General features: G+C 37.6%; 1 protein-coding gene across 3 annotated transcripts in view; it reads right to left on the bottom strand.

Moving 5' to 3' along the window:
• MEMO1 (mediator of cell motility 1) overlaps window positions 1-27780 on the bottom strand; it is a 158648-nt gene extending 130868 nt beyond the window's left edge. Inside the window, exon 1 of one of the 3 annotated variants that reach the window (XM_037807533.1) lies at window positions 27383-27780. In XM_037807533.1, coding sequence (XP_037663461.1) covers window positions 27383-27443 — 61 coding nt within the window. In that variant the 5' untranslated portion in view covers window positions 27444-27780. The remainder of the gene's footprint in view (window positions 1-27382) is intronic. The other 2 variants (XM_037807532.1, XM_037807534.1) reach the window with 2 other exon arrangements.
• Between the last annotated feature and the right edge of the window lie 213 nt (window positions 27781-27993).

The raw sequence follows: 27993 nt of genomic DNA, 5'->3' as shown, positions 1-27993 counted from the left end.
CAAACAAAAAAAGCACATGAAAAGATACTCATCTTCACTAGCTATTACGGAAATGCAAATCAAAACCACAATGAGGTATCATTTCACACCAATTAAAATGGCCACTATTAAACAAACAGGAAACTACCAGTGTTGGAGAGGATGTGGAGAAATAGGAACACTTATTCACCGCTGGCTATAATGTAAAATGGTACAGCCACTGTGAAAGACAGTTTGGCAGTTCCTCAGAAAGCTAAGTATAGAGCTGCCCTACACTCCGGCAATCCCACTACTTGTACATACCCGGAAGAATTGAAAGCAGGGACGTGAATAGATATTTGCATATAGCATGTTCATAGCAGCTTTGTTCATTTTGCCAAAAGACGGAAACAACCCAAGTTTCCATTAATGGATGTGGTACATACATACAATGGAATGTTATTCAGCAGTAAGAAGGAATGAAGTCCTGAAGCACGCGACAACATGGATAAACCCTGAGGACATTATGTTACATTGAGAGAAATAAGCCAGACACAAAGTAGTACATATATTGTATGATCTCACTAATATTATAATTATTCTAATTATATGTAAACTCATAGACACAGAATCTCGAATATAGGTTACTAAAAGATAGAATGAGTAATGGAGAGCTAATGCTTAATTTGTGCAGAATTCTTATTAGGTTGATTGTAAATGTTTGGAAATGGATGGAGGTAATGGTAGCACATTATTGTGAGTATACTTAACAATGCTGAATTGTGTGTAAATGTGCTAGACAGGTTAAGTTTAAAGTCATATATGTCACCAGAAGGAAAGCCCGAAGTTAAAACATGGGACTGTATAACTCAGTAAATCCTATAGTGGATGATGACTGAGATTAACAGTAAAAATATAAAAAATTTCTTCCATGAACTAGAACAAATGTACGACACTATTACAAGAAGTTAATAAAAGAGTGATATATGGGGAAAAACAAAACAAAACAAAACACCTGTTGCAAACTATGGACTATAGTTAACAGTAATATTTTAATATTCTTTCATCAACAGTAACAAATGTACAACACCAATCCTAGGGATCAATTATTTGGGGCCTGAGGGGTATGGGATGTTTTAGGTTTTCTCTTCTTTTTCTTTTTTTTCCCTTGGTGTAATGAAAATGTTCTAAAATTGATTATGGTGATAAATGCACAACTATTTGATGTTACTGTGAGCCATGGATTGTAAACTTTGGATAGACTGTATAGTATGTGAATATATCTCAATAAAATTGCATTAAAAAAGAAAAAAAGTTAACATTTTTTAAGTTTCTCAGAGTTTTAGTTTCTAATTCAGTAAATATTGATAGATATAAGCCACATAAACCAAAACTCTTTGGAGTTATTGATAATTTTGAAAAGTATAAAGGGATTCTTAGAGCAAAAAGTTTGAACACTACTGCCAGAGATCAAGTGAGACTTGATCTAGCTACTTGACTTTGGATCACCTTACTAAGCACCATCAATACCATCTTCTGAAGAACCAGAATAGGCAATGGACAAAAAAGTGGGGTGTAGAAAGCAGAATAATGTCCTTCCAAAGATGTCTATGTCCTAATTCCCAGAACATGTGTTAAGTGTTGTGTTAAATGGCTGTGATGGTTACATTCATGTGTCGACTTGGCCAGGTGATGGCACCCAGGTGTCTGGTCAAGCAAGCACTGGCCTGTTACTATAGGGACATTTAATAAACCAGAAGGCTGGTTTATTAAGTCATCAATTCACTGTACCTGTGACTGATTACATCAACGAAGGGTGTGTCTTCCGCAATGAGAGAATTCAATAAGCTGGATTTAATCCAATCAGTTAAGGACTTTTAAAGGAGAAACACAGAGGACCATCACTTCTTTGGCTAGCCAGCACTAAACACCTTCATCGGAGTTGCCAGTTTGCTGTGTGCCCTACGGAATTTGGACTCATGCATCCTACACTACAGTATTTGGACTCGTGCATCCCCACAGTTGCATGAGACACTTTTATACAATCTTGTATTTGCAGTTTTGTTTCCCCAGAGAACACTAACTAATACAATGGAAAAGGAGAATTAAGGTGACAGACGGAATTAAGAGTGCTGACCACTTGCCCTTAAAACAGGGAGTTTATATGGATGGACCCAATGTAACCAGAAGACTCCAAAGTGGATGGGGTAGGCAGAAGACAAAGAACCAGAGTAACAGCAGCATGAGAAAGACTCACCTCAACATTGCTGGATTTGAGAATACAGCAATTGGGCCATAAGCCAAGGAATGCAAGCAGCCTCCAGAAGTGAGAAAAGAAGAGGAAACAGATACTCCCCTGAAAGACTCCAAAAGGAACAGAATCCTACAAACACTTTGTTTTCACCCAGTAAAACCTCTTTCAGACTTCTAAAGTCCAGGACTGGAAGATAATAAATTTGAGTTGTTTAAGTCACTAAGTGTGTGGCAATTTGTTATAGCATCAACAGGAAACTAATACAGTGAGCATTTTAGAAAGATCCTTAAAATACAGTACTTAAAATTTTTAAAAATGCCAGACCAGATGTATCATATTTCTAGTCTTGATGTCACTGTCTAGCAAATAACAGCTTTTCATATTTGCTTGAATTTACAAAAGGAAAAACTGAGAAGATAAGCAAGAAATTAATAAAACCAATTATCTGTAAGGGAAAATAAATACGGAATACATAGAGACAGTATAGGAATGAGATTTCTCAATGAGTACTTTTCAAAATAATTTTGATTTTTAAGATAAACACGTTTAAAAAAATTTTTTTAATTTAAAAATATCTAATTTTTACAAAACAATTTTACCAGAGTGGTACCTTCTTTAAATATCAAATTTGAAAATAATTCTAAGCCAATATTGACCTTAATTCAAATGTATTTTCAATTTCTAGATTGCTCTGATTGCAGAAAAGCACAAAATTTCTTACTCTTTTTTTCAGCTCTGAAGCAAGACAGTATTGGTAGAACTAAACATTTATTCCAGAAGGAAAAGCAATGGTCAAAGGGGAATGAAATTAACTTCTAAGACACAGAAGGGAAAACTTATTTTAAAACTATAAATAAATCCATTTTCTAAAAAAAAATAAATAAAATAGTTAATAATAAAGTAGGAGAAACAAAGTTATTTCACTAACTTTCATATATTTAAAAGCTGTCCTTTACAGGTGGTTTGAAGTGCCGAGCCCTCTGTTGTGGGACTTGCCCTCATGAGGCTTGTCACTGCAAAGGACAGGCTAAACCTGCTTATAATTGTGCCAAAGGGTCTCCCCTTGAGTGCCTCTTTGTTGCTCAGATGCGGCCATCTCTCTCTGCAACTGAGCCACTCGGCAGGTGAACATTCACTGCCCTCCCCCCTACTTGAGACCTGACTCCCAGGGATGTAAATCTCCCTGGCAATGAAGGATATGACTCCAGGGGATAAATCTGGATGCAACATCGTGGGATTGAGGGCATCTTCTTGACAAGAAGCGGGGTGTGAGGTGGGACGAAGTGGAGTTTCGGTGGCTGGAAGATTCCGGGTGGAGTCGAGAGGTCACTCTGGTGGGCATTCTTGTGCACTATATGGATACCCCTTTTTAGGTTTTGATGCGTTGGAATGGCTAGAAGTAAATACCTGAAACTATCAAACTGCAAACCAGTGGCCTTGGCTCTTGAGGATGACTGTATAGCAATGTAGCTTGCAAGAGGTGGCAGTGTGATTGTGAGGGCCTTGTGGATCACACTCCCCTTGTCCAGTGTGTGGATGGATGGGTGGAATAAAGGAGACAAAAAACTGGATGGAGAATAGGCTGGGAGGGAGGGGGTGTTTGGGGTGTTCTTCTTTACTTTTATTTTATTCCTATTTTCACTTTTTCTGTTACAAGAAAGGTGTTCGGAAGATGGATTGGGGTGACAGGTACACAGCTGTGTGATGGTGCTATCAACAGTTAATTGTGCACTTTGGATCACTGTGTGGTATGTGGATATATCTGAATAAAACTGAATTTTTTTTAAAAAAAAGCTGTCCTTTAGTTTGAACTTTCAGTTACAAGTAATAAACTCTTGACTGCTTGCAACTTGATGAGAATTCTATAACACAGAACAGTTTTAAAATTTTTTGTAGGGTAGACCTTAATAAAAATTCTTAAATTACTTCTGTTCCCTTTCCTAACAGTCCAACACAAAAGGGCATATGTCTTTGTCTATGGATTAGTATCTCAAATTAGACCCCATAGGCCAAATCTAGTCCAACACCTTTTTTTTGTAAATGAATTTACTGAGGCATTGCCACACTTATTAGTTTACATATTAAATATGGCTATTTTCACAATACAATGGCAGAGTGGAGAAGCTGCAATAAAGAAAGTACAGAATATTTACTCTCTGGTCTTTTACACAAAAAGTTTGAAACCTCTGTCCTAGGTTTTTAACTTCAACTGAAGCTTACATGCACCTCACACATATCACAGCAAGACCTTATCACTGCTTAGAATGGGAGTTACTCATTCTAAGCCTCCCTTCACCCTGTTCACTATCTAAACTTAGTAACCTGAATTATTCATAACAGATAAACATAGAAGCATTCCCATTACAATTCATCATCATCACTATTTATTTAACAGTCTTCTGGAGGTATGTATTAATTAGCCAATGCAATTAGACAAGAAAGTAAATTACAGGTATGAAGATTGGGAAGGAGTTAAAATAATCATTATATGCAAATTAATGACTACATGTCTCAAAATTTCAAGAAAATCACCTAACAAGATTAAAAAAACAATCTGAAAAATCAACAAAGTTTTCATATATACAAATAGCTCTTATGAGAGATATAATGGAAAAACATACCATGTAAAAAGCAAAACAGGAAATAAAAAGCAATACATGGCCTTCCCTGTGTGGGACCTGACTCCCAGGGGTGTAAATCCCCCTGGCAACGTAGGATATGACTCCCAGGGATGAATCTGGATCCGGCATCGTGGGATTGAGAACATCTTCTTGACCAAAAGGGGAATGCGAAATGAAACAAAGTAAAGCTTCAGTGGCTGAGAGATTTCAAATGGAGTCAAGAGGTCACTCTGGTGGGCATTCTTACGCACTATATTGATAACACTTTTTAGGTTTTAATATATTGGAATAGCTAGAAGTAAATACCTGAAACTATCAAACTCCAACCCAGTAGCCTTGACTCTTGAAGTCAATTGTATAACAATGTAGCTTACAATGGGTTACAGTGTGATTGTGAAAACCCTATGGATGAATAGAATAATGGGCACAAAACCTAAAAGAAAAATAGGGTGGGATGGGGAAGGGGATCCTTTTTTTTCCTTTTTTCTTTTTTTTTTAATTTTAATTTTTTATTCTGATTCTGATTCTTTCTGGTGTAAGTAAAACGTTCAAAAATAGATTGGGGTGATGAATGCACAACTATAAGATGGTACTATGAACAGCTGACTGTACACCATGGATGATTATATGCTATGTGAATATTTCTCAATAAAATTGAATTAAAAAAAAAAAAAAAAAGAAAAGTGGGAACATAACCGCAACCAGTTCCTGACTTTTCACCGCTGGTGGCCTAAAAAGGGGTTTAAGAATCATAGCTACTAAAATTCTGGAACACCCACTAAATGCCTGGTTGCTGGGTATTTTTACGTACATCATCTTTTTTAATCCTCCCCACAACCCTATGGGGTAGAAATTATTCTTCCCTATTTTTTAAACAGCTATATTGAGATAAAACTCAACACTCCATACAATTCGCTCACAGTACATAATTCAGTGGCTTTTCATATATTCACAAATTTATGTATTCATCACCACAATCAATTTTAGAACATTTCATCAACCCTAGAAGAAACCCCGCATTCTCAGCCATCACCCCCTTCTCCCTCCAATCCCCATCCCTAGGCAACCAGGGTAACTGGTTCTACCTTCCATCACTATAGATTTGCCTATTCAGGATATTTCAAATAAAGGGAATCATACAACAACAACCTCCCCCCCCCCAAAAAAAAACTAACCGGGTTTGAACAGAGGATATAATGAATATAAATGTAGTGAAGACTACAACAAACAAGGCAGCAAAATACATACACTGATACATCTGAAAAGACAAAAAAGGCCCTGCCACTACACATCTTTGTGGGATATGTGTGCCAATGCACAACAAGGTCAGGCTGCATTAGAGAGATGAGCAAAGCAGAAAAGGTAAGCATCATGTAAAGATAGCGTTCATCTAGAAGCAAGATGAAGGAATGTAGGCAAATCAAAACTTTGGTGTACAGAGGGTGGGCTCTGGAGTATTTGTTCTTCATAATGCCACTTGTTGGAAAAGTTTAACTCGCTCATGCTTGAGGGTGGAGCAGTGCCCAGGAAAGCCCCGGGGGCCTCTTCTCGCCTTCCTGCGGCTCTCACAGACTTTCTAGGGGGACCTGGGGCCTGGTGCCATTGGTGAGGACCATGCAAGTCTGAGACGTCAATCACCACTGCCAGAAACCGACTCCACAGGCAGGCAGCATGTGGTGGAGGCTGAAACCACCTTGTGAAGTGCAGAGGGAAACAGAGGCCCAAGCTGCTCTGAACAGCTCCCTGCCCCTCAGTCACCACCAGCCTTGGAAGCCCTTTCAAAATAAATGAGGTTTCCAAAATGACAAAAAAAAAAAAAAAAAAAAGCAATACATGAAATAGCTAGAAGTAAATACCTGAAACTATGAAACTCCAACCCAGTAGTCTGGATTCCTGAAGACAACTGTATAACATGTAGATTACAAGGGGAGACAGTGTGATTGTGGAAAGTGAAAACCTTGTGGATCACACTCCCTTTATCTAGTCTATAGATGGATGAGTAGAAAAAAGGGGACAAAAATTAAATGAAAAATAGGGTGGGATGGGGGGGATGGTTTGGGTGTTCTTTTCGACTTTTTGTTTTTATTCTTATTCTAATTGTTTCTGATGTAAGGAAAATGTTTAGAAATAGATTGTGGTGATGAATGCATAACTATATGATTGTACTGTGAACAGTTGATTGTATACCATGGATGACTGTATGGTATGTGAATATATCTCAATAAAACAGAATTTTAAAAAAAAGCAATACAGATTTAATATGCAAAAATTGATTAAAAAATGTAAAGTCTCTCAAAATTCATCTATAAGTTTAGTAAGATTCCAATGAAAATACAAACAACAGGGTTTTGGTTTTGTTTTGGTAAGCAGAAAAGCCGATCCTAAACTAAATAAAAACAAACCAGCAAAATAGCCAAGAAATTTGTGAAACAGAAGAGAAATGATAGTAACTCATAATATTAAACTAATGTAATCAAAACAGTATGCTAACTGTCCCAAGAATATATCAACAGAAACAAACAGGCTGTCTGGAAATCAACACAAAAACATAAGGGAATTCAGTGTAATGATAAAGGAATAATCTCACATTGTGAGAAAAAAATGCATTATATAATAAGAAGTACTATGGCAATAAATAAAAGTATAGTTCATAGCTCAAATCTAATGTCACAGATTCCAAATGGTTAAAAGATTAAAAAGTAAAAAGTAAATAAATAAAAAATGAGAATTATCCACAGAGAATTATTTTATAATCTTGGAAGTGGGAAACATCTAAATATGTCAAAAACCCAGAAATCATGGAAGAAAATTAGTTATCTCAACACTATACAAATTTTTAATATGCATGGAAAGGAATAACATAAGAAAATCAAAAATCAAATGACAAACTGGGAACAAGTATTTACAACTAATACCACAGAGAAAAAGAGACAATTTTTCTATATAGAGAGCTCTTACAGATTACAAACACACACACACACACATAGTCACACTAGAAAAACGAAGGGCAAGGATATAAACAAGTAATTCACAGAAAAGGAAATAAAAATAACAACGATAAAAAATATGCTCAAATTTACTTATAGTAAAAGTAATATGTTAAAACTATACTACAGTAATATTAATTCTATTTCCACTCACAATGAAGTAAAAGGGTCCAGACTTACACTCTCACCATACACAACTACAGACTTAGACAAAACATATAAAACAATATATATAGGCTTGTGTTCAGACACTAGACCATATGGACAACAGGTATGTTATCCCGAAGAACACGAAAACAAACAATGTGAGACCTAAAATTGCCAAGAATTCTACCAGAAGGCAATTTACAAACCATAGTCTAGCAAAAAGGAACACAAACTAAGCCAGTTTGGATTCCTGAGATGTACCTTGAGTTTGGGGAGGCGTAAATGGCTAGAATTTGCAGAACACGATTCTGGAGAAGAGAAAACTGTAAGGGAAAGAGATACAGGAATCTGTAAAAAGAGACCACTTGAATTTTTGGCTCGAAACCAATCTGTGCAAGAACAGAATGAAACCCATCCGCAAGACTCAATTAAAAAAAGCTTCTGGGGGAAAAGAACAATTCCCAGAGTACACAGGGCCATAAATCATTGGAACCACCACCAGTTTTAGTACTGATAACCTCTCTTTAATATGGAACATTCAGAAAAGACCACAAATAAAAATATACCAGCCTTAAAGACTAATCTGTCGTTTGAAAAATTTTTTAAAAATTTAAAAACTTAAGACAAGTTTCAAAACGATCATACTGATATCAAAGTAACTCTCTCCAAAAGAAATGCAAGCTCCATGTTTTTATAATGAATACCACAAATACCAGTACTCAAGGAGGTAAAATTCACACCCAATATCCAATTTAAAAACGTAAAAATTGTGACCCATACCAGAAGAAAAATAAGGAACTATAAACAGACCCAGAAATTAAAGAGATAATGGAAACAGCAGAAAAGACATTAAAAGAGCTATATGTAAAAATAATACTCCCAAAAATTCAACTGAAAACATGAATATACCAAGAAGATAAATAAAAGAGAATCAAACAGAATACCAGAGATGAAAAATAATATCTGAAATGAAAATTCCACTTATGGAATTACAACCAAATTCAGATATTGCAAAAGAAAACATCAGCGAACTTGAAAATAAAAAAATAAAATTACCCAAAAGAAAGCATGGAGAAGAAACAAAAAATATGTTTAGGAAAGTGCAGGCCAATATGAGGCTATCTAAGATACATATAATTGGAGTCAATGACAATAAATGTGTGAAAAGAAAAATATTTGTGGTAATAGTGTTCATGGTAAAAATTTTTCCAAATTTTCCAAAATTTTCCAAAACAGCAACCCAAAGTTCAAAAAAGCACAGAAAACACCAAACAGTATAAACTCAAAACTGTTTAAAAGCACATCATAATAAAATAGCCAAAAACTGATAATAAGTAAAATATCTTAAAACAACCAGACATGATTGAGTTCAGAGGAAAAAATATAAGAAAAATCATCACAAACACCTCAGAAGCCATGTAAGCCCAAAGAAAATGGAATATCTTTAAAGTGCTAAAAGACAAATCAGTTAAAACATTCCTCAAATTCAGAGAAAATATTTGGGAACCATATATACCCAACAAGGGTTTAATATCACCAGAATATATAAAGAAATCATACAACTCAACAACAAAAAGACACACAACCAAATTTAAAAATGGGCAAAAGAAGATATACAAACGGCCCAAAAGCATATGAAAAGATGGTCAACATCATTAGCAATTAGGGAAATGCAAATCAAACCCACGAGGTACCATTTCACAGAATGGCTACTATTAAAAAAATGAAAAATAACAAGTGTTGGAGAGGATGTGAAGAAATAGGAAACCTCATACATTATTGGTGGGGATGTAAAATGATGCAGCCACTGTGGAAAAGTTTGGCTATTTCTCAGAAAGTTGTGTGAAATTATCATATGTCCTGACAATCACACTTCCAGGTATCTACCCAAAAGTACTGAAAGCAGGGACTCAAACAGATACTTGCACACAAATGTTTACAGCAACACTATTCACAAATGCCAAAAGATGGAAGCAACCCAAGTGTCCATCAACTGATGAATGGATAAACAAAATGTGACACACACACACACACACACACACAGACATACACACAATGGAATATTAGACCGCTGTGAAAAAGAATAAAGCTCTGAAACATGCAACAACATGGATGAACCCTGAAGACATCATGTTAAGTAAAATAAGCCAGACACAAAAGGACAAATATTGCATGATCTCCCAGATATGAAATAATTAGAAAAAGCAAATTCATAGAATCAGAAACTAGAATACAGGTTGGGGTTGGGGTGGAGGCAGGGATTGGGGAATTAATTCTTAATTGATACAGAGTTTCTATTTAGAGCGATGGAAAAGTTCTGCTAATATACAGTGGTAATGGTAATTGTGAATGTTATTAATACTACTCAGTTTTACACCTGAATATGGAAATCAGTAGTACTTCTATCTACTAGCAATGAACAATTTGCAAAAGGAAATTTAGAAAATAATTCTATTTATCTTCACATCAAAAAGAGTACGGATCCATAACAATCTTTGAAATTACCTACATGACTTCTTGTTGAGCTGTACATTGAGAGATGACACCTTTCTGTATGTATGTCATATTATTTAATAATGGAAATGGATGAAGTTGTGGAACTGTGACCCATGACATTCCTCAAAATTTGCTCTTTAACTACTTGTGAAATCATACTTTGAAAGTTATCACTGTTATGAATATATGTTAAAGTTCACAATAAAAAACAAAAAAAATGTTTAAAAAAAGAACTTAGGGGAATACTTAACCAATGGGGTGTAAGATTTGTACACTGAAAACTACAGAACATTGCTGAAAGAAATTAAAGAAGACCAAAATAAATGGAAAGACTTTCTGTGGTCATGGTTTGGAAGACTTAATCTTGCTAACATATCAAGACTTCCCAAACAATCTACAGATTCAATGTAATATTTATTTCTAACAAAATCCCAAAGGTGTTTTTTTTTTCCAGAAATGGAATAATCCATCATATAATTCATATGAAAAGTCAAGGAACCCAGAACAGCCAAACATTCCTGAAACAACAAAGTTGGAGGACACACAGTTCTCAAATTTAAACTTACTATAAAGCTACAGCAAACAAAATAATGTGCTACTGGCATAAGTATATACATATAGATTACTATAATAGAATTAAGAGTCCAACAATACAACCATAACTCTATGGTCAATTGATTTTTGACAAGGGTGTCAAGACAATTCAATGGGGAAAGAATAGTCTCTTCAACAAATGATGCTGAAACAATTAGATACCCACAAACAAAGAATGAAGTGTGACCCTTACCTCATAACATTTACAAAAATTAACTCAAGATGGATCAAAGACCTAAATATAAGATAAAACCATAACTCTTCAAAGAAAACATACGTGCAGTAAACTTCATGATCTTGGATTTGGCAATGGTTTCTCAGACACAATACGAAAAGCACCGCGACAAAACAAACAATAGATAAATTGGGCTTCATCAATTTTTTAAACTTTACTTCATCATGAACCCTCTCAAGAGAATGAAAAGAAAACCACAAAATGGAAGGAAAATATGTACAAAACATGTAAGAGTTTAGTATACAGAATATATAAAGAACTCTTGCAACTCCACAAAAAAAACACAAGTGACTCAATTTAAAAATGGGCAAAGTATTTGTTGAATAGATATTTCTCCAAAGAAGACAGAAAAATGTCCACTAAGCACATGAAGAGATGCTCAATAAAAACCATAATGAGATCTTGTTTCACACCCACTGGGATGGTGATTAACGGAAAGGAAAGGAAAGGAGAAAGGAGAAAGGAGAAAGGAGAAAGGAGAAAGGAGAAAGGAGAAAGGAAAGGAGGAAGGAAGGAAGGAAGGAAAGAAAAAGAAAGAAAGAAAGAAAAGAAAAGAAAAAAAGAAAAAGAAAGAAAGAAAAGAGAAGAAAAGAGAAGAAAAGAAAAAAGAAAGAAAAAAAGAAAGAAAGGGAAAATAAGTGCTGCTGAGGATGTGGAGAAATTGGGACTCTCTTACATTGGCGATGGAAATGAAAACTGTGGGAAAATTGTGAAGAACAGTTTAATGGTTCCTCAAAAAGTTAAACATAGAATTATCATATGACCCAGGAATTCTACTTTTAGGTATATACCCAAGAGAATTTAAAACAGGTACTCAAACAAATACTTGGACATGTTCATGTTTATTCACAAAAACCAAAAAGTGGAAACAGCCCAAATGTGCAACAGTGATGAACAGATAAACAAAATAAAGTAAATACACACAATGGAGTATTATTCAGCCACAAAAAGGAATAAAATACCAATACATACTACAACAAGGCTGAAACTAGACACAAATGGACAAATATTCTATGATTTCGTTCATATGAAATATCCAGAACAGGCAAATCTATAGAGACAGAATACAGATTAGCAGTTGCCAAGGCCTGGTAGGGAGTGGGAAATGGTGACTATTTAATCAGTATGGGGTTTCCTTTTGGGCTGATGAAAATGTTCTGCAACTAGATACTGGTGATGGTTGTACATTTTGAATGTATAGTATGCCACTGGACTGTACACTTTAAAATGGTTAATATGGTAACAATCACGTTATATGTATTTTACCACAATAACAAAAAAAATGTCTTTGTATGCCTGGGGCCTTGCCCCATAGTTTATGTTAACAATGTGATTTATGGTGAACGCCTATTTTTGTTCACTTGGGGCTCTGGGACAGGGGCTGGAAGCTAGTAGCTAAGGTCAACTATGTGAGCACTCCATGCCTTTGTGACTGACTCCCAAGAAAAACCCTGGACAGCAAGACTCAGGTGAGCTTCCCTGGTGGGCAATACTTCACACAACAAATACACTTGGTAGAATCAAGTGCTATCCATGCGACTCTACTGGGAGAGGACAGTTGGAAGCTCCTGCCTAGTTTCTCCTCAACTCGGTCCTTTTTGTTCTTTATCTTTTTGCTGTAATAAACTATCTCCATGAGTGTAACAGCTTTTCTGAGTTCTAAGGAATCAATGAATCATGAGACCTGAGGGTGGACTGAGGAGCACACCAGACACAAATGGAAAAACATATACCATGTAAATATCATAAGAAAGCTGGATTGGCTGTATTTATATAAGACAAAGAACATTTCCAAACAAGAAATATTAGCAGATACAAAGAGAAATAAACATAATGATAAAGGGCCAATTCATCAAAAAGATACAATCCTAAACAAATACATGAAACAACAAATCAACAAAACTTAAAAGAAAAACAAGTCCACAATTACAGATGAAAATTTCAATACTGCTTCCACAAGAACTGAGAGCAACAGTAAAAATAAAATCAAGGGGATTATAGATTTAAATACAATAATCCAACTTAATCTAATTGACAATTATAGAGTATTTCACCCCACAAATGCTACTTTCTCTACAGAATGTATTGGCTAGAAGAGGGAGAAGCTTTGTCATTTCTTTACTTTTTATTGTCTGCCTCTACTTATCATTATCAAATGAATATGGAACACTCACCAAGACAGAGATCCATAACAAAAGTCTATTGTGAGTTGTCAGGCCAAGGGGAAAATAAACAAAGATGCAACATTTTCTAAATTTATTTGACCATTAAATCCTTCTGCAAAAGTCATCACCAAGGACTGCTGTTTCTCAGAAAACACTTTGGGAAAAGCTATCAAGCCCATTTTCAACACCTCTTCCTCTATCTCCTTCTAACTGTGACTACAAAATAAAGGAATTAATAAAAATTTCATTTCTTGGCCACCAAACCAGGATTGTCAATTTCAAGGGGTACACACAACAACCCTAAAGCAGGAATAAGCTTGACATATTTGGAGAACAGCAAGGAGAGGCCAGAATGGTTGGAAAAGCATGAATGAAATGGGAGAGCAGTAGACAATGAAATGAAAAGTTAAACAGAGGCCAGAGCATGTAAGACCTTGAGTCCCTTGGTAAGAAATCTGAATGTTTCTGAGTATGATCATTGTGTTTTGAGAAAAGGATACTATGATCTGATTTATATTTTTAGAAATCCTCTCTAGCAGTGGTGTAAGAGATGGTTAAGATTCTTGTGGCTTAGATCATACTTACAAGTTGTATTTTTCAAAGAAAAACACCAGGCAAATCTATAGAAATTGTGTTGAAATGTATTTTCTTTACTTGGCTCCCAAGACATGCCATTCTCCTCCTCATGACATGCTGAATCACGGTCACCTTGAAGGATTCTCCCAGTATTTCCCTATCTCTTCATGCTGGAAATATTCTAACGTTCAATCATTGGACCTCTTACATCCAGCTACTCTCATTCTCATGGTGAGTTCATTCAGAAACTTGACTTTAAATATCATCTATATGATGACAATTCCCAAATTTACATCTCCAGAATAGAACTCCCCTGAACTCCAGACTCATATACATCCACTTGACTACATAACATTTCAAAACTAAGCTTTCCCACTCAGAACTTGTTCCTCTTATAGTCTTCCCTATCACAGATAATAGCAATTCCATCACTTCAATTGCTCAAGGCTAAACCTTATCTTGTCAGCATATCCTCTTAGCTCTATCTTCAAAATGTATCCAGAAACCAACACTTCTCACCACCTCCACTGCCATTACTCAGTCCAAAGCCACCAACATCTCTCACTTAGATTACTGCTTTCCTCCTGACTAGTCTCCCTGGTTCTGCCCTTGTCACTGCCCTCACCACTCCCCATTAGTCTATTCCCAACACAGCAATTGTTTTTTTTTTAATTAAATCATATTATTAGATCATGTCATCAACTGCTCAAAACTTTTCAATGGCTATTTCATCAAGAGTAATAGTCAAAGTCCTTATTAAGTCCAGGGCTGCTCCAAGCTCAGGGCCTTTGAACTTGCTGTACACACTGCCTAAAATTGTTTCCCCAGATAATATGCAAGATGTGTTCTTTCACTTACTTAAGTCTTTACCCACATATATCTTCCCGGTGAAGACTTCTTTTCCATCCTATTTAAAACTGCAAAGCCCCCAACTTCAGTCTTTAAAATTCCTTACGTACCTACTCTGCTTTGTTATTCTTCATAGCACTTATTTCTTCCTAACATACTATATACTTTACTTATGTACCTCATTTATTGTCTGTCGCCCCCAACAAGAATGTATACTCTAGGGATTTTGTTTCATCCCCTGCTACACACCTAATCCTAGAATAGCACTCCTCATATAGAACTCAGTTTGTTCCATGTTAAATCACTGAATGTGTAAATAGAGCCTCTCAAGTGCCACATTTTGTCAGGCTAACTTCAGATTCTGGGACTAGCCTAATTAAACCAATTCCTCCACCATTATATTACATGAATAATATTCAATATTCATAAGTGTTTTAATTATAATTTTGTTACTTTGTAATATAAGATATTTACCTGGCAAATATAACAATGTTTACTTATTCCAAATAGCTCAACTTTTTCCTTACTCTGGCATTACTTTACAATAGAAGAACAGCAGGTTTCAGTCAGTATTAGATCATATCCTAGCTCCACCATTTACTACTTGTATGAGTCAGGCAATTTAGCATCCTCCAAGACTTAGTTTCTTATCTACAAAATGGCTGGGTAGGGGTGGAGTAAAGACCTGCCTGCCTTACCTATCCTACACTGCCTGCCTTACCTATCCTACAATCATAGGATTTTTGTAAAACTCAAATAAAAACGTACAAGAAAATGCTTCATCAACCATAAATGATACAAAAGTATGTAGTTAAATGTCCACTCTGTAGTTTGGGAAACACTTGAAGCAAGACAGAAAAAGTTCAGTGTTTGGGGCCATATATCTCACCCCACCTCTCTGTCCATAACACAAACTACTGGCTTTGGAGTCAGGCCGGCTCTTCCACTTACTTGTACCTTAAGCAAGTTAATCAACCTCACTGAACCATAGTTTCCTCAGCCATAAATGGAGATAATACCAACCTCATAGCATCCTTTTGAGGATTAGAGATAATATATGTGTAATACACATATAGAATACCTTTAATGGCATTTATATATTTTGTGGTCTATATCCCCTTCCCTATGGAGGTAGGGAAGGAGATAAATTTGACATGGAAACTGCAAGTGAGAGGACAGGAAGGAGAGTGAGAAAAGTACTAGAGTAGTCAAACAATAATCTTAACAGTTTGCCTATTAAATTTGTTTTTCCTTCTTGCCCTTTCCAAAGTAAAATTAATAAGACGAGATGCAAAGAAAAACCAGCATACAGAAAACCATACTTATAACGTCAATGAGTTTATTTTAAAACTAAATATTATTATACAGCCTTTTCTCTTCAAAGAAAAATACTTTCATTAGTCAGAGTTTTTCCAATTTCTCACAAACCAAAATATTTTATTTCAACATTCTAGAACTCAAGGTACATCCAAAAAAATAACAGTTGTGGTTTTCCAGCAATAGAACCCTGATGTGATTTTATGAAATTACATCCTTATGTAAATTTAGAAATACGGAAGAATGAATGAAAGCAACTAAAAAGTAAAACTGCAACTAAAATATATACCATAAAAACATTATAAAATGCTCTGAAATCACTAGGCTTTGATATATATTGTGTTTCTTTAATTCTTTGACACCACTGATTATAAAATGCACCATCAATATATCAACCATTTTTCAGGAAAAAAACAAACCTCCCATATTAAATATGCAGATATAAAACATTCCGTTTTTAGAAAACATTAAGATGAAATATATCCTTTTGGGATGCTGAAAAAGTCCTATTTCTTGATCTGTGTGCTAGTTATATGGGTATGTTAAGCCTGTGAATATTTATCAGGGTACACCTTATTTGTATATTTTTCCTATATGCATGTTTACTTCAAAAAAACTTCTTTAACGTAATGTACTGCTACTACATACACACGCAGAAATCAACCAAATGAAGTGCAGATCTAAGTATGAAAGGTAAAATGATAAAGTTTTTAGAAGAAAACAAAGGAGAGTAACTTTATGCCCTTGAGGTAGATAGAGATTTCATAAATAGAAACAAAAAAGCACTAACCACTGATAAACCGGGCTTCTTTAAAATTAAGAACTTGGAGTCACCAAGACACCAAGATTAAGAAACGGCTGGCCACAGAGTGGAAGGAGATATATGCAATACATATATCTAACAAAGGAGTGTATCTAAAGTGTATAAAGAATACAAATCTATATGAAAAAAGCGAACAGCCCAACAGAAAAATGGTCAAAAGACTTACCAGGCACTACATTAAAGCAGATATCCAAATAGCTGATAAACAAGGAATATCTAACTTATAAGGTACTCAACATCATTTCTCATCAGGAAAATACAAATTAAAACTACCAGGCAATAAAACTACACACCCTTCCAGGAAAACACTAAAAAGACCAACAATACCAAGTATTGCAAGGATGTGGAGCAACTGGAACTCTCATGCACTGCTGATGGGTGTAAATTTGTAACACCACTTTGGAAAACTTTACCAGAAACTACTAAATTTGAACATCTTCATAAACCATGACCTAATAATTCTACTCTAAGGTATATACCTAACAGAAATGCCCATATATGTTCACAAAAAAAATTTTTTTTAAGTAAAAGAAAGCAAAACTGTAAAGAACCCAAACATCAATCAACAGAAGAATGGATAAATAAACCCCAGTATATTCCCACAATAGAATACAACACAGCAAAGAGAATGAAAAAAAAAACACAAAAAAACAACATGGACTGATCTCAGTAATGCTGAGGAAAAGAAGTTAGACTCAGAGGACATACATTATATGATCCCATGCATATTAAGCATAAAAACAGTGAAACTTTTCTATAGTGTTAGAATACAAGGAACTCAAGGGGAACTGGGGATTCCAGTATCATTATGTCTCTGGTTCAGAATGTCTGCTTTCCTACTACCAAGATTCTTCAGCCTTACTAAGCTCAAGGACTCATTGATAGCAGCCCTACATCACCCCCATTGCTCTTCAGGACTTAAGCATCAATATCTCTCTTCTCATGTTACCAATAATTGCCACTTGCCAGTTATTCATTTTAAGTCAAGCATTTTAACATTCACTTATTCAAATATTTACAGAGTAGCTACTACCTGAAGAATACTTAGGGTGCAAAATATGAGTAAGAACAGAGCTATAGTAATCAACATAGTATGGTAATAGTGTGCCATAAGGATAGACATACAGACCCAATGGAATAGAACTGAGAGTCCAGAAATAAACCCATACATCTAAGCCCACTTAATTTTTATAAAGGATGTCAATAACACTTAATGGCGGAAGAACAGTCTCTTCAACAAATGACACTGCAAAAAATGAAGCTGTACCCCTACCTCATACCATATACAAAAATTAACTCAAAATAGATCAACCCTAAATATAAGAACTAAAAGCATAACTCTTAGAAGAAAAAATTGGGTGATATCTTCATGAACTTGGATATGACAATGGATTCTTAGATATGACACCAAAGCACAAGCAACAAAAGTAGATATATCAGAATCACAAAAATTTAAAACTTTTGCACATCAATGGACATTATCAAGAAAGGGAAAAGACAACCTACAAAATGGGAAAAAATATTTGTAAATCATGTATCCAGAATATACAAAGAACTCTTATAACTCAAAACAAAAACAATAACAACCCAATTAAAACATGGCCAAAGGATCTGAATAAGCATTTCTCCAAAGAAGATACACAAATGGCCAATAAGCACATGAAAAGATGCTCAACATCATTAGTCATTAGGGAAATACAAACCAAAAGAACAACGATACCACTTCACACCCATCTGAATAAAATATAGTAAGAATTGGGCAGGATATGAAGAAACTAGAATCCCTCTACATTGTTGGTAGGAACCTAAAATGGTGCAGCTGCTGTGTAAAACACTTTGGCAGTTCCTCAAGAAGTTAAACATAGAATTACCATATGACCTGGCAATTCTACTCCTCACTATATATCCTTAAGAATTAAAAGCAGGGAGATAAACAGATATTTGTATACCAATGTTCATAGCAGCATTATTCGCAATAGCCAAAATGTGGAAACATCCCAAGGGTCCACCAACACATAACTGGATAAACAAAATATGGTAAATACATAAAATGGAATATTATGCAGCGACAGAAAAGGAATGATGTTACGATACGCTACCGCATACATGAACCCTAAAAACATTATGGTAAGTAAAATAAGCCAGGCAGAAAAGGACAAATATTGTTAAGGTTCCACTCATATGAAATACCTAAAACAAGACGATTCATAGAGATAGAAAGTAGATTACAGGTTACCAGAGACTAGGAAAAGGGAGAATGGGGAATTACTGCTTAATGGGTGGAGTTTCTGTTTAGAGTGATGAAGAAGTTTGGGTAATGAATAGCGCTCTGGTTTGCTAATGCTGCCATTACGCAAAATACCAGAAATGGATTGTCTTTTATAAAGGGGATTTATTTGGTTACAGATTTAAAGTTCTAAGGCCATAAAAGTGTCCAAACTAAGGCCTCAACAAGAGGATACCTTCACTAAAGGGAGCGTCTGGAACACCTCTGTCAGCTGGGAAGGCACACGGCTGGCATCTGCTGGTCCTTTGTTCCTGGATTGTGTTTCAAAATGGCTTTCTCCAAAATGTCTCTGAGCTTCTATCTTCGTTCCTCTCTCTCAGCTCTCTTGCTTCTTTCTCCCAGGGCATTTTTCTCTAAGCACCTGGGGGTCCTCTCAGCTTCTCTGGGGCAAACTCTGGGCTTTATCTCTTAGTTTAGGATCTCCAAACATCCTCCTGTCCGCATCTCCAAGCATCTGCAAGCGTCAGCAAGCATCTGTGTCAACTCTTGATTTCTCTTAAGTAATCCAGTGAACGAATCAAGATCCACCCTGAGTGGGCAGGGTCCACACCTCCATGGAAATAATTTAATCAAAGCTATCACCCACAGTTGGCTGAGTCACATCTCTATGAAAACAATCAAGAGGTTCCACCCTAATCAAGACTAATAGGTCTGGCCCCACAAGATTGCATTAAATAACATGGCTTTTTGGGAGACCATAACAGTCTCAAACTGGCACAGATGGTGTTGATGATAGCACAACACTGTGACTGCAATTAATGCTACTGAATTGTACACATGAAAGTGGTTAAAATGGGAAATTTTATTACACTGTATGTATGTTACTACAAAAAAAAAGAGGAAGTATTGATAACATGCTACAATTTGGATGGATGTTGAAAACACGCTAAGTGAAAGAAGCTACACAGAAAGACCATATGTTGTAGGATTCCACTTAAATGAACAACTTAGAATAGGTAAATCAATAGATACAGAAACAGACTGGTGGTTGCCAGGGCCTAAAGAAGGAAGGAATGGCGTCCAACCATTTGATGGGTGTGAGGCTTCCCTCTGTGGTGATGAAAGTGTTTTGGAACTAGACAGGTGGTGGTTTCACAACAATGTGAATGTACTAAATTGTTACTTTAAAATGATTAGTTTCCATGTTTTCACCTCAATAAAAAATAATTTTTTCAAAAAACATAAAAGGACACTCCTCAATCATGACAGTGCAGTGAGACACTTCAGGGCTCCATTCCCCCACAGAAGCTTTGAACAACCAGCAAGGACTGGCAGGAAAATCTTTTTCCAAAGTTCCAGAAAACAGTTAAAGGACTGCAGTAACGGCAAGTGCTGAATCAAGAAAAAGACTGCTTAAAAGTGGTAAATCTCCTAGTGTCCTTACTGGCCCTCCCCACCCCCTCACCAGCTCAGCAAACTAGCCCACATTTCCAGTATGGATTCCTGGTCCCAATTCCAGAGGGAGCAGAGTGACCCTTGTACACATATTGGGAGAATGTATGTCCTGCCCAATCTGCCTCTGGTGGCCTGAGGGACTCATCATCCCAGAACTTGTTCTGCATGTAGAAGGCAGCTCACCGACCTCTCCTACAGAAATCTGTGGGAAAGTAGTCAAGTTATGCTGCCTGGGGCAAGGGATTGGTGGCTGAATGAAGGACATACAGTGCAGTGCCCAGGACCATGGGGAAACTATTTCCTAAGGAAGAGGGGGCATTTGTCTCCATGTAAATGGGGGAATCCTAGAGCCACTTACACATGCCCAAGACAATGAGGCATGTGCAGAAAGACCAGGAAGGCCCCTATGCTTTGGTGTGGAGCTAGTCTCCAAACTCACTATATGGATAAGGCCTCAAAGACAGCACTCGTACAGGTCAATCTACAAAGACTAGGAAAGGTGTTTTTTTTTTTCCCCTCCAATTTTTGTTGTTGTAAGCTCCTGGCGTTCAAGGAAATCCCTGTAATAACTGGATACAAGCTTAAGGAACAGACACTTCAAGTCTAAATTCCAGAAATAACTTAAGAAAATATCAAAATATCCAGGTTTCATTAAAAGATTGCAAAACATACAAAGAAACAGAAAGTGATGGCCCAAGCAAAGGAGAAGGTTAAAGCAATAAAACCATCAATGAGAAGGACCAGACCTGGGACATACCAGACAAAGACTTCCAAAAAATGGCCCTAAGCATCTCAAAGAGCTAAAGGAAAATATACACAAAGAACTAAAGGAAATCAGAAAAGCAACATATGAACACAAAGACAATATCAACAGAGACACAGAAATTATAAAAAGGAACCAAACAGAGCCAAAGACCAGAGTAATAGAAATTAAAAATTCCCTGAAGGGGTTCAACAGCAGATTGAAGCTGGCAGAAGAAAGAATCAGAGAACCTGAAGATAAGACAATTGAAGCCATCCAGTCTGAGGAACAAAAAGAATGAAGAAAGGTAAACAGAGCATGAGGAACCTGTGGAACACCACAGGTGTACCAATATACAGATTGTGGGAATACTGGAAGGAGAAGAAAAAGAGAAAGGGGCAGAGAGAATATTCAAAGAAATAATATATGAAAACCTCCCAAATTTAACAAAAGACATGAATGAATATACACATTCAATATGCTCAATGAACTCCAAACAGGATAAACCCAGAGACCCACACCTCATCATGATATACTCAAACTGACAAATGCCAAAGATAGAATTTTGAAATTCACAAGAGAAGCAAGGTGTCACATACAAGGGAGCCTCAATAAGTTTAACTGCTGATTTCTCAGCATTATCAGTAAGCATGGATGCAAAAAAAAGGTAGTGGGAAGACATTTTTAAAGTGCTGAAAGCAAAAATCTGCCAACCAGGAACTGTGTATCTGGCAAAAGTGTCTTTCAAAAATGAGGAAAGAATTAAGACATTCCCAGATAAACAAAAGCTAAGGGACATCGTCACCACTAGACTGTTACTACAAGAAATGCTAAAGGGAGTTCTGCAGGTTGAAAGGAAAAGACACTAGACAATAAACTGAAGCCACATGAAATAAAGATTTCCAGTAAAGATAATGACATGGATAAATTGTAAATATCAATGCTACTGTATTTGATTTGTAACTCCATTTTTTAATTCCTACAGGATCTAAAAGGCAAATGCATAAAAGATAATGATATATCAACAGTTTTTGCATAAATATGTAATTTGTTACAACAATTGCTTAAAAGTGAGGGGACAGAGGGATACAGAAACATAGTTTACCTATGCTAGTGAAGTTAAAGAGATTGTTATAGATACGGGATGTTAAATTTAAGCCCCATAGTAACCACAAGGAATACATCAGAAAGTAAAGTATAGGTTAGCAGGAGTGGGGGTCACAGGCAATGGGAATTAAAGCAAAACTAGTTGTAGGGTTTCTGTTCAGGGTGAAGGGAAAGGTATAGTAATGGATGGTGGGGAGAGTACTGCAATATCGTTAATGTGATCAATCTCACTGAATGGTATGTTTGGGAGGGGTTGGGATGAGAAGATCTGTATGTTTCCACAAATAATAATAAAAAAAAAGACAGAGAGAGAAACTAAAGAGATAATGACAATTAAATGCAATACATGATACCGGATGGGATCTAAGAATGAAGGAGAAAAGGCTCAAAAGGACATTATCGGGACATAAGAAAAAAATGGAATATAGAATGTAAGCATTATATAAAGGTTAAATTTCTTGAATTTGATAACTGCATTTAAGTTGATTACATAAGTGAATATCCTTGTTAAGAAATGTACATGGAAGCATTATGTGTTCAAGGAGTATGATGTGGGCACCTGCTCTCATATTTTCAGAAAAAAGATAGACACAGTGAAGGTGGCAAAATGGTAAAATTGGTAGATCTGGGTATCTGGGGGGATGGAGGTATTCTGGAGTTCTCTGTATGGGGTTTGTGGTATTTTTGCAATTGTCCAGTAAGTTTGAGATTATTTCAAAATAAAAAGTTAAAAAAAAAAAAAAAAAAAAAACCATACGAGTATTTGGGGAAGAAAACGAGTAAGATATGGTCCCTGACTTCAAGGAGTACATAATCATATAGAAGAACACATATGCAAATATATTACAAGGTAAACACATAGAGATACGAACAAGATATATTATGAGAGCACAATGGAACATGAAATGTGTACCTGTGGGAATAAGGTATCAGGGTAGTCTTCTTGGAAGTGGTAACAACTCAGCTTAAAAAAGATGAGGGGTTATCCTGGCAAAGAGCAGTCTACCAAAGGGAACAGCTTGGACAAAAGCACAGAAATAAGAAACAGCATCATGTATTTAAAGAACAAGTAACAGCTGCTAGATATGGCTTGAGGATGGTAAAAAGCAACAACCTGGATGGGATGGGGGAAAGTGGCACTAAAGAGATATGAAGAGGCCACGACTTGAAGGAACTTAGACTTATTCAACAGGCCAGATAGGTCAGTGAGGTTTTAACGCAAAGAAATGATGTAGTCAGATAGATTACTCTGAAAGCCGAAAGTCATGTAGAGGATGGACTTAAGAACTGGCAGCAAGAAGGCCGGTTAGGAGATAGTTTTAACTGTCCTGACAAAAGAGGACAAGGGACTGAAATAAGGAAATGAAGCAGGATTGAAATAAGGAAATGAAGCAGTAACAAATCTGGAGAAAAGAATACAGGCTAGGGATACAGTCATTGTGCCACTGGTCTAGAAATAGCACTTTGAGAACCACTAACCTAGCCTAGAGGTCAGCAAACTTTTTCTGTAAAGGGTCAGATAGTAGGCTTTGAAAGTCATGAGATCTCTGTCGCATTTCTTTTTTGTTTTTTTTACCTTCAAAGAAAAAAAGCTGCAGGCTAGATTTGGCCTGTAGGCCCGAGTTAGTTGGCGGATTCCTGTTGTACACCCCTAAAGAAGTGAGGGTTAACCTTCCTATGAGATTAATTTTCCTAAAATGCTACTTGCATCATTTTACTCCCCTGCTCAGAAAATTCTCATTTGATTTTCATTGCCTACTGAATAAGTCAAATTCCTTAGCCCAGCATTCACAGGCACCTTTAATCTAGCTCATAACTAACCTTTCAGACTCACGGACTACATCCCAGTGTGGACCCCCCATTCTTATTAAATTGGTCTACTTAGATTTACCTTCCTCTACAACTTTGTGGTGTTTCCCAATGTTCTTTCCTTCTGCTCTAAACCTACCCAATTACCTTTCCTTCAAAGCACAGTTCAAATCCTACCTAGAAGTGATTTCAATCCTACCTAGAAGTGATTTCAACTCTCCTCAAGAACTCTTAAGAGCACTCATCTCAAATTATCCGATATTTGCTGCCTTGAGTAATTACTTACTTCAAATAAATTGTAAATTTCGTGAGGACGGGGAACAATGTATATTACTAATGATCTAGCATGTAACAAGGGGTAAATAAAAATGAATAAATGAAGATATATATATGGATGTATACATGTGTGCATATATATGCATACATATCACACCTGTTTTTCTGAAGTAGCTAGATAATCGAAGCAAATGTGATTTCACCCTTACTTATATCAGTAATTAAACATTTAAATTTTATGGACACAACCCAAATGCTCTTGGAAGCACAGAAGAACAATCCACAAACACATCTGTCTCTTTCCCATTCTTCACAAGTTTTAAGGGCTAGTTTACTAGAGAAAAAATGACAATACAAGTTGAATTTTCCTAACAATCAGTATGATCAATATAGGTATATTTGGCATAATATTAAGTACAGAAGATACAGAAGATATTAGACTAATTCAAAGTTTACTTACTTATACCTTTATTCCACTTTTTTAAAAATACAAAATAATCCTTTACAACTTAAACTGCTTTAAATTCACTCAGTTATTACTTTAGTTTAAAAAGTCACACAAATCGTCGGAATTTTTTTTTAATAATAAAGTTCTCTATGACTACTGACATTACCAAAATTACTGTTCTCATTCACAATTTAGGGAAATAAGAATATATTTAAATTTTATCAAAAAGAGTCCATTTTAGTTCAGTTGCTAATTAGCTATAACTACAGTAATTTTTTGAGTTGGAAATTAGCTTAAAAGATTTGTGTCATTTAAGAAGATACAAATAGGAACTATGCCTTATTTTACTACCTACAGAATGTTCATGAACCTATAAAAATGCCTCAAAAATCATTTGCTCACACACAATGCAAACTACCAAAAAAAAAAAAATTTTAAAGCACTTATTGAAAGAACTACAGTAATTTTTTGAGTTGGAAATTAGCTTAAAAGATTTGTGTCATTTAAGAAGATACAAATAGGAACTATGCCTTATTTTACTACCTACAGAATGTTCATGAACCTATAAAAATGCCTCAAAAATCATTTGCTCACACACAATGCAAACTACCAAAAAAAAAAAAAAAATTTAAAGCACTTATTGAAAGGTATAGAAAACCAAAACAAAAGAAACCAAAAGATGGCCATGAAAGTGAAAACAGACTTTTAACTCTTCAAGCCACTAAAGAAAAAACTTAAGTTATTTAAATCTCTGAAAAGGCTACTATTTATTAATAAATTTAATACCAATACACTATCTTGGTGATTGTAGGACAAACCCAGGCACCAGGAACTCCCGCTTCTCAATTCATTTTCTGCCTCTGGATCACTGAATTTCTCTACATATCCCCATATGCTGAACAAAAAATAGCGTAACTGACATTCTCAGGTTATGAGAAGCAATCAAATGTTCATGAAGTACTTAGGATCATGAAGGGAAGCCACCATAACTATAAAATATCATATTTGCTTAATACAAAACTACTAACTGTCAGGAATGCAACACAGCACATCTTCAGTGAGTCAGGGAGGTGGATAAAGTATTTATGAGCTAGTTTAGTAAACTCAAAGAAACGAATTTTCCAAAACTCTGTTTTCTCACAAACCATGTCTCTATTCAATCCCATTATTTGCAAAAGGAAACAGGACCCAATTTAGCATTAAGAAGTTAGGTGCAGTTATTGATAAGCCAATACCAAATGACTGAGAACCATTAGGAATCACAGTGGAACGTTAACATAGGAGAAATGTGACTCCTGAAAATAATCCCAGAAAACAGTTGTTCTAACAAGAGCTTTAGTAAAAGGAAAGTCCTTACGCTCTTACATAAAGAACTCTAAAATGGTTTTAGACCTCAACTAGTTCCTTAGGTAGTTCCAGCACCTGCTTGGTGTTGAGGGACTGGTCACTGGTGAGGCTGCTCTGGAAAAGTGCTGATGCCATCTCCAGCTGCCCCTTTCGTAAATGACAGTAACAATGAAAACACTGACAAAAGGGCTGGGAGGCCACCCAAAGCCTCCGCTTGGCAGGACTTCCACCCTACCCCCGACATACAAAGCTACAAATCCCGGAGAAGGCCCTCCTCTCACAGATCTCATAGGCACAGACTTTGTCTCCGGTCTGGTGTGCGAAAAAAGCCCTTCGCTCAAATCCCTCAAGCAGACGGAACACCTTAAAGATGACAAGAAAATGCTGCCTCTCTTTCTAAACTGCCAGAGGAAAAAGGAGAGACTTCCTCCCAGCTACACGGAGTGCGGACTGCGAGAACTCCTTCTGGCCGAGGGCGCCTCCAGCTCGCGGGGTGGGGGGAAGGGAAGAGCGTGGCCCTCACTTGACAAGAGGCCGGGGGTCGCTCCCCTGCGACGTGGGGGAAACGGGACTAGGGCGCCAGGCAAACCGTCCTTCCAGGGCTGGAAGTAGAATGGGGTCGGGAAGCACAGGGAGCACATTCTCTCCTGGAGTCTGGTCCCGAAGGAAGAAGGCGGCTGCCGAGGAGACAACTCTCGCTCTCGCCCAACTCCCCGGTGAGCGTGAGGGCGGCGGGTCCCAGGCTGCCCGCGCGGGACGCCGCCCGGGTCCCGGAGGCGGCGAGGCCGTCCTCCGGCCGCTCCCTCCCCACGCGGTCCGCAGCCGGCTGCCCGTCCGCGCCCTGCTCCCCGCCCGCCGCTGCCGCGAGGCTGGGCCGCCGACCTCGGCCGGCCGGGCGCGGGGCCAGGCGGCGGCGGCAGCGGGCGGGTCGGCCGGCCTGGGGCCCTACCTGAGGCTGTGTACCAGCTCCCGGCGTGACTGGCTTCCCGGCAGACCACTCGGTTGGACATCTTGGAGCCTGTGCCGCCTATGGTGCACGAGGATGAATGAGGAGGCGGCGGCGGCGGCTGCAGGAGCGGCTCCGCGAGGGGACGAGACACCGCGGGCCCAGCCCAGGAGGAGGCGGCAGCGAGGAGGGAATCAGGCCGGCCCAGGAGGAGGAGGAAGAGGAGGTGGCGGCCCAGGAGGAGGAGATGGCAGCCGGGGCGACGGCAGCAACAATCACCACGAACTCGCGGCCCCCGGAAGATGGGGCCCCGGGCGGCTTCACCGAAGCCCGGAAAGCCCTGGCCCCGGCCCCCGGAGTCGCCGCTGCTCCTCAGCCGGGGCTGGTTCCGCCAAGCCGCCCCCTACAGCCCCCTCCCCTCCCGGTCGGCCGCCCCAGCCACCGCCGGTGACCCCACCCCCGTGACTCCGCGCCCGCCCCCTCCCCCCACCCCCCGCGGGGCTGCCCGCACCCACCCCCTCCTGGGGCAGGGCCCTCCTGCCCGCTCGCAGCCCCGCCGGCCCCGCCCCGCGCCGCTCCTCCTCCCGACCGGGTGGCGAGGCTAACAGCGGAAA

This window comes from Choloepus didactylus, chromosome 17, assembly GCF_015220235.1.
Source record: "Choloepus didactylus isolate mChoDid1 chromosome 17, mChoDid1.pri, whole genome shotgun sequence".
Classification (NCBI taxonomy): domain Eukaryota; kingdom Metazoa; phylum Chordata; class Mammalia; order Pilosa; family Megalonychidae; genus Choloepus; species Choloepus didactylus.
The sequence above is the reverse complement of the archived record's forward strand: the minus strand, read 5'-3'. Positions and strand labels throughout refer to the sequence as shown.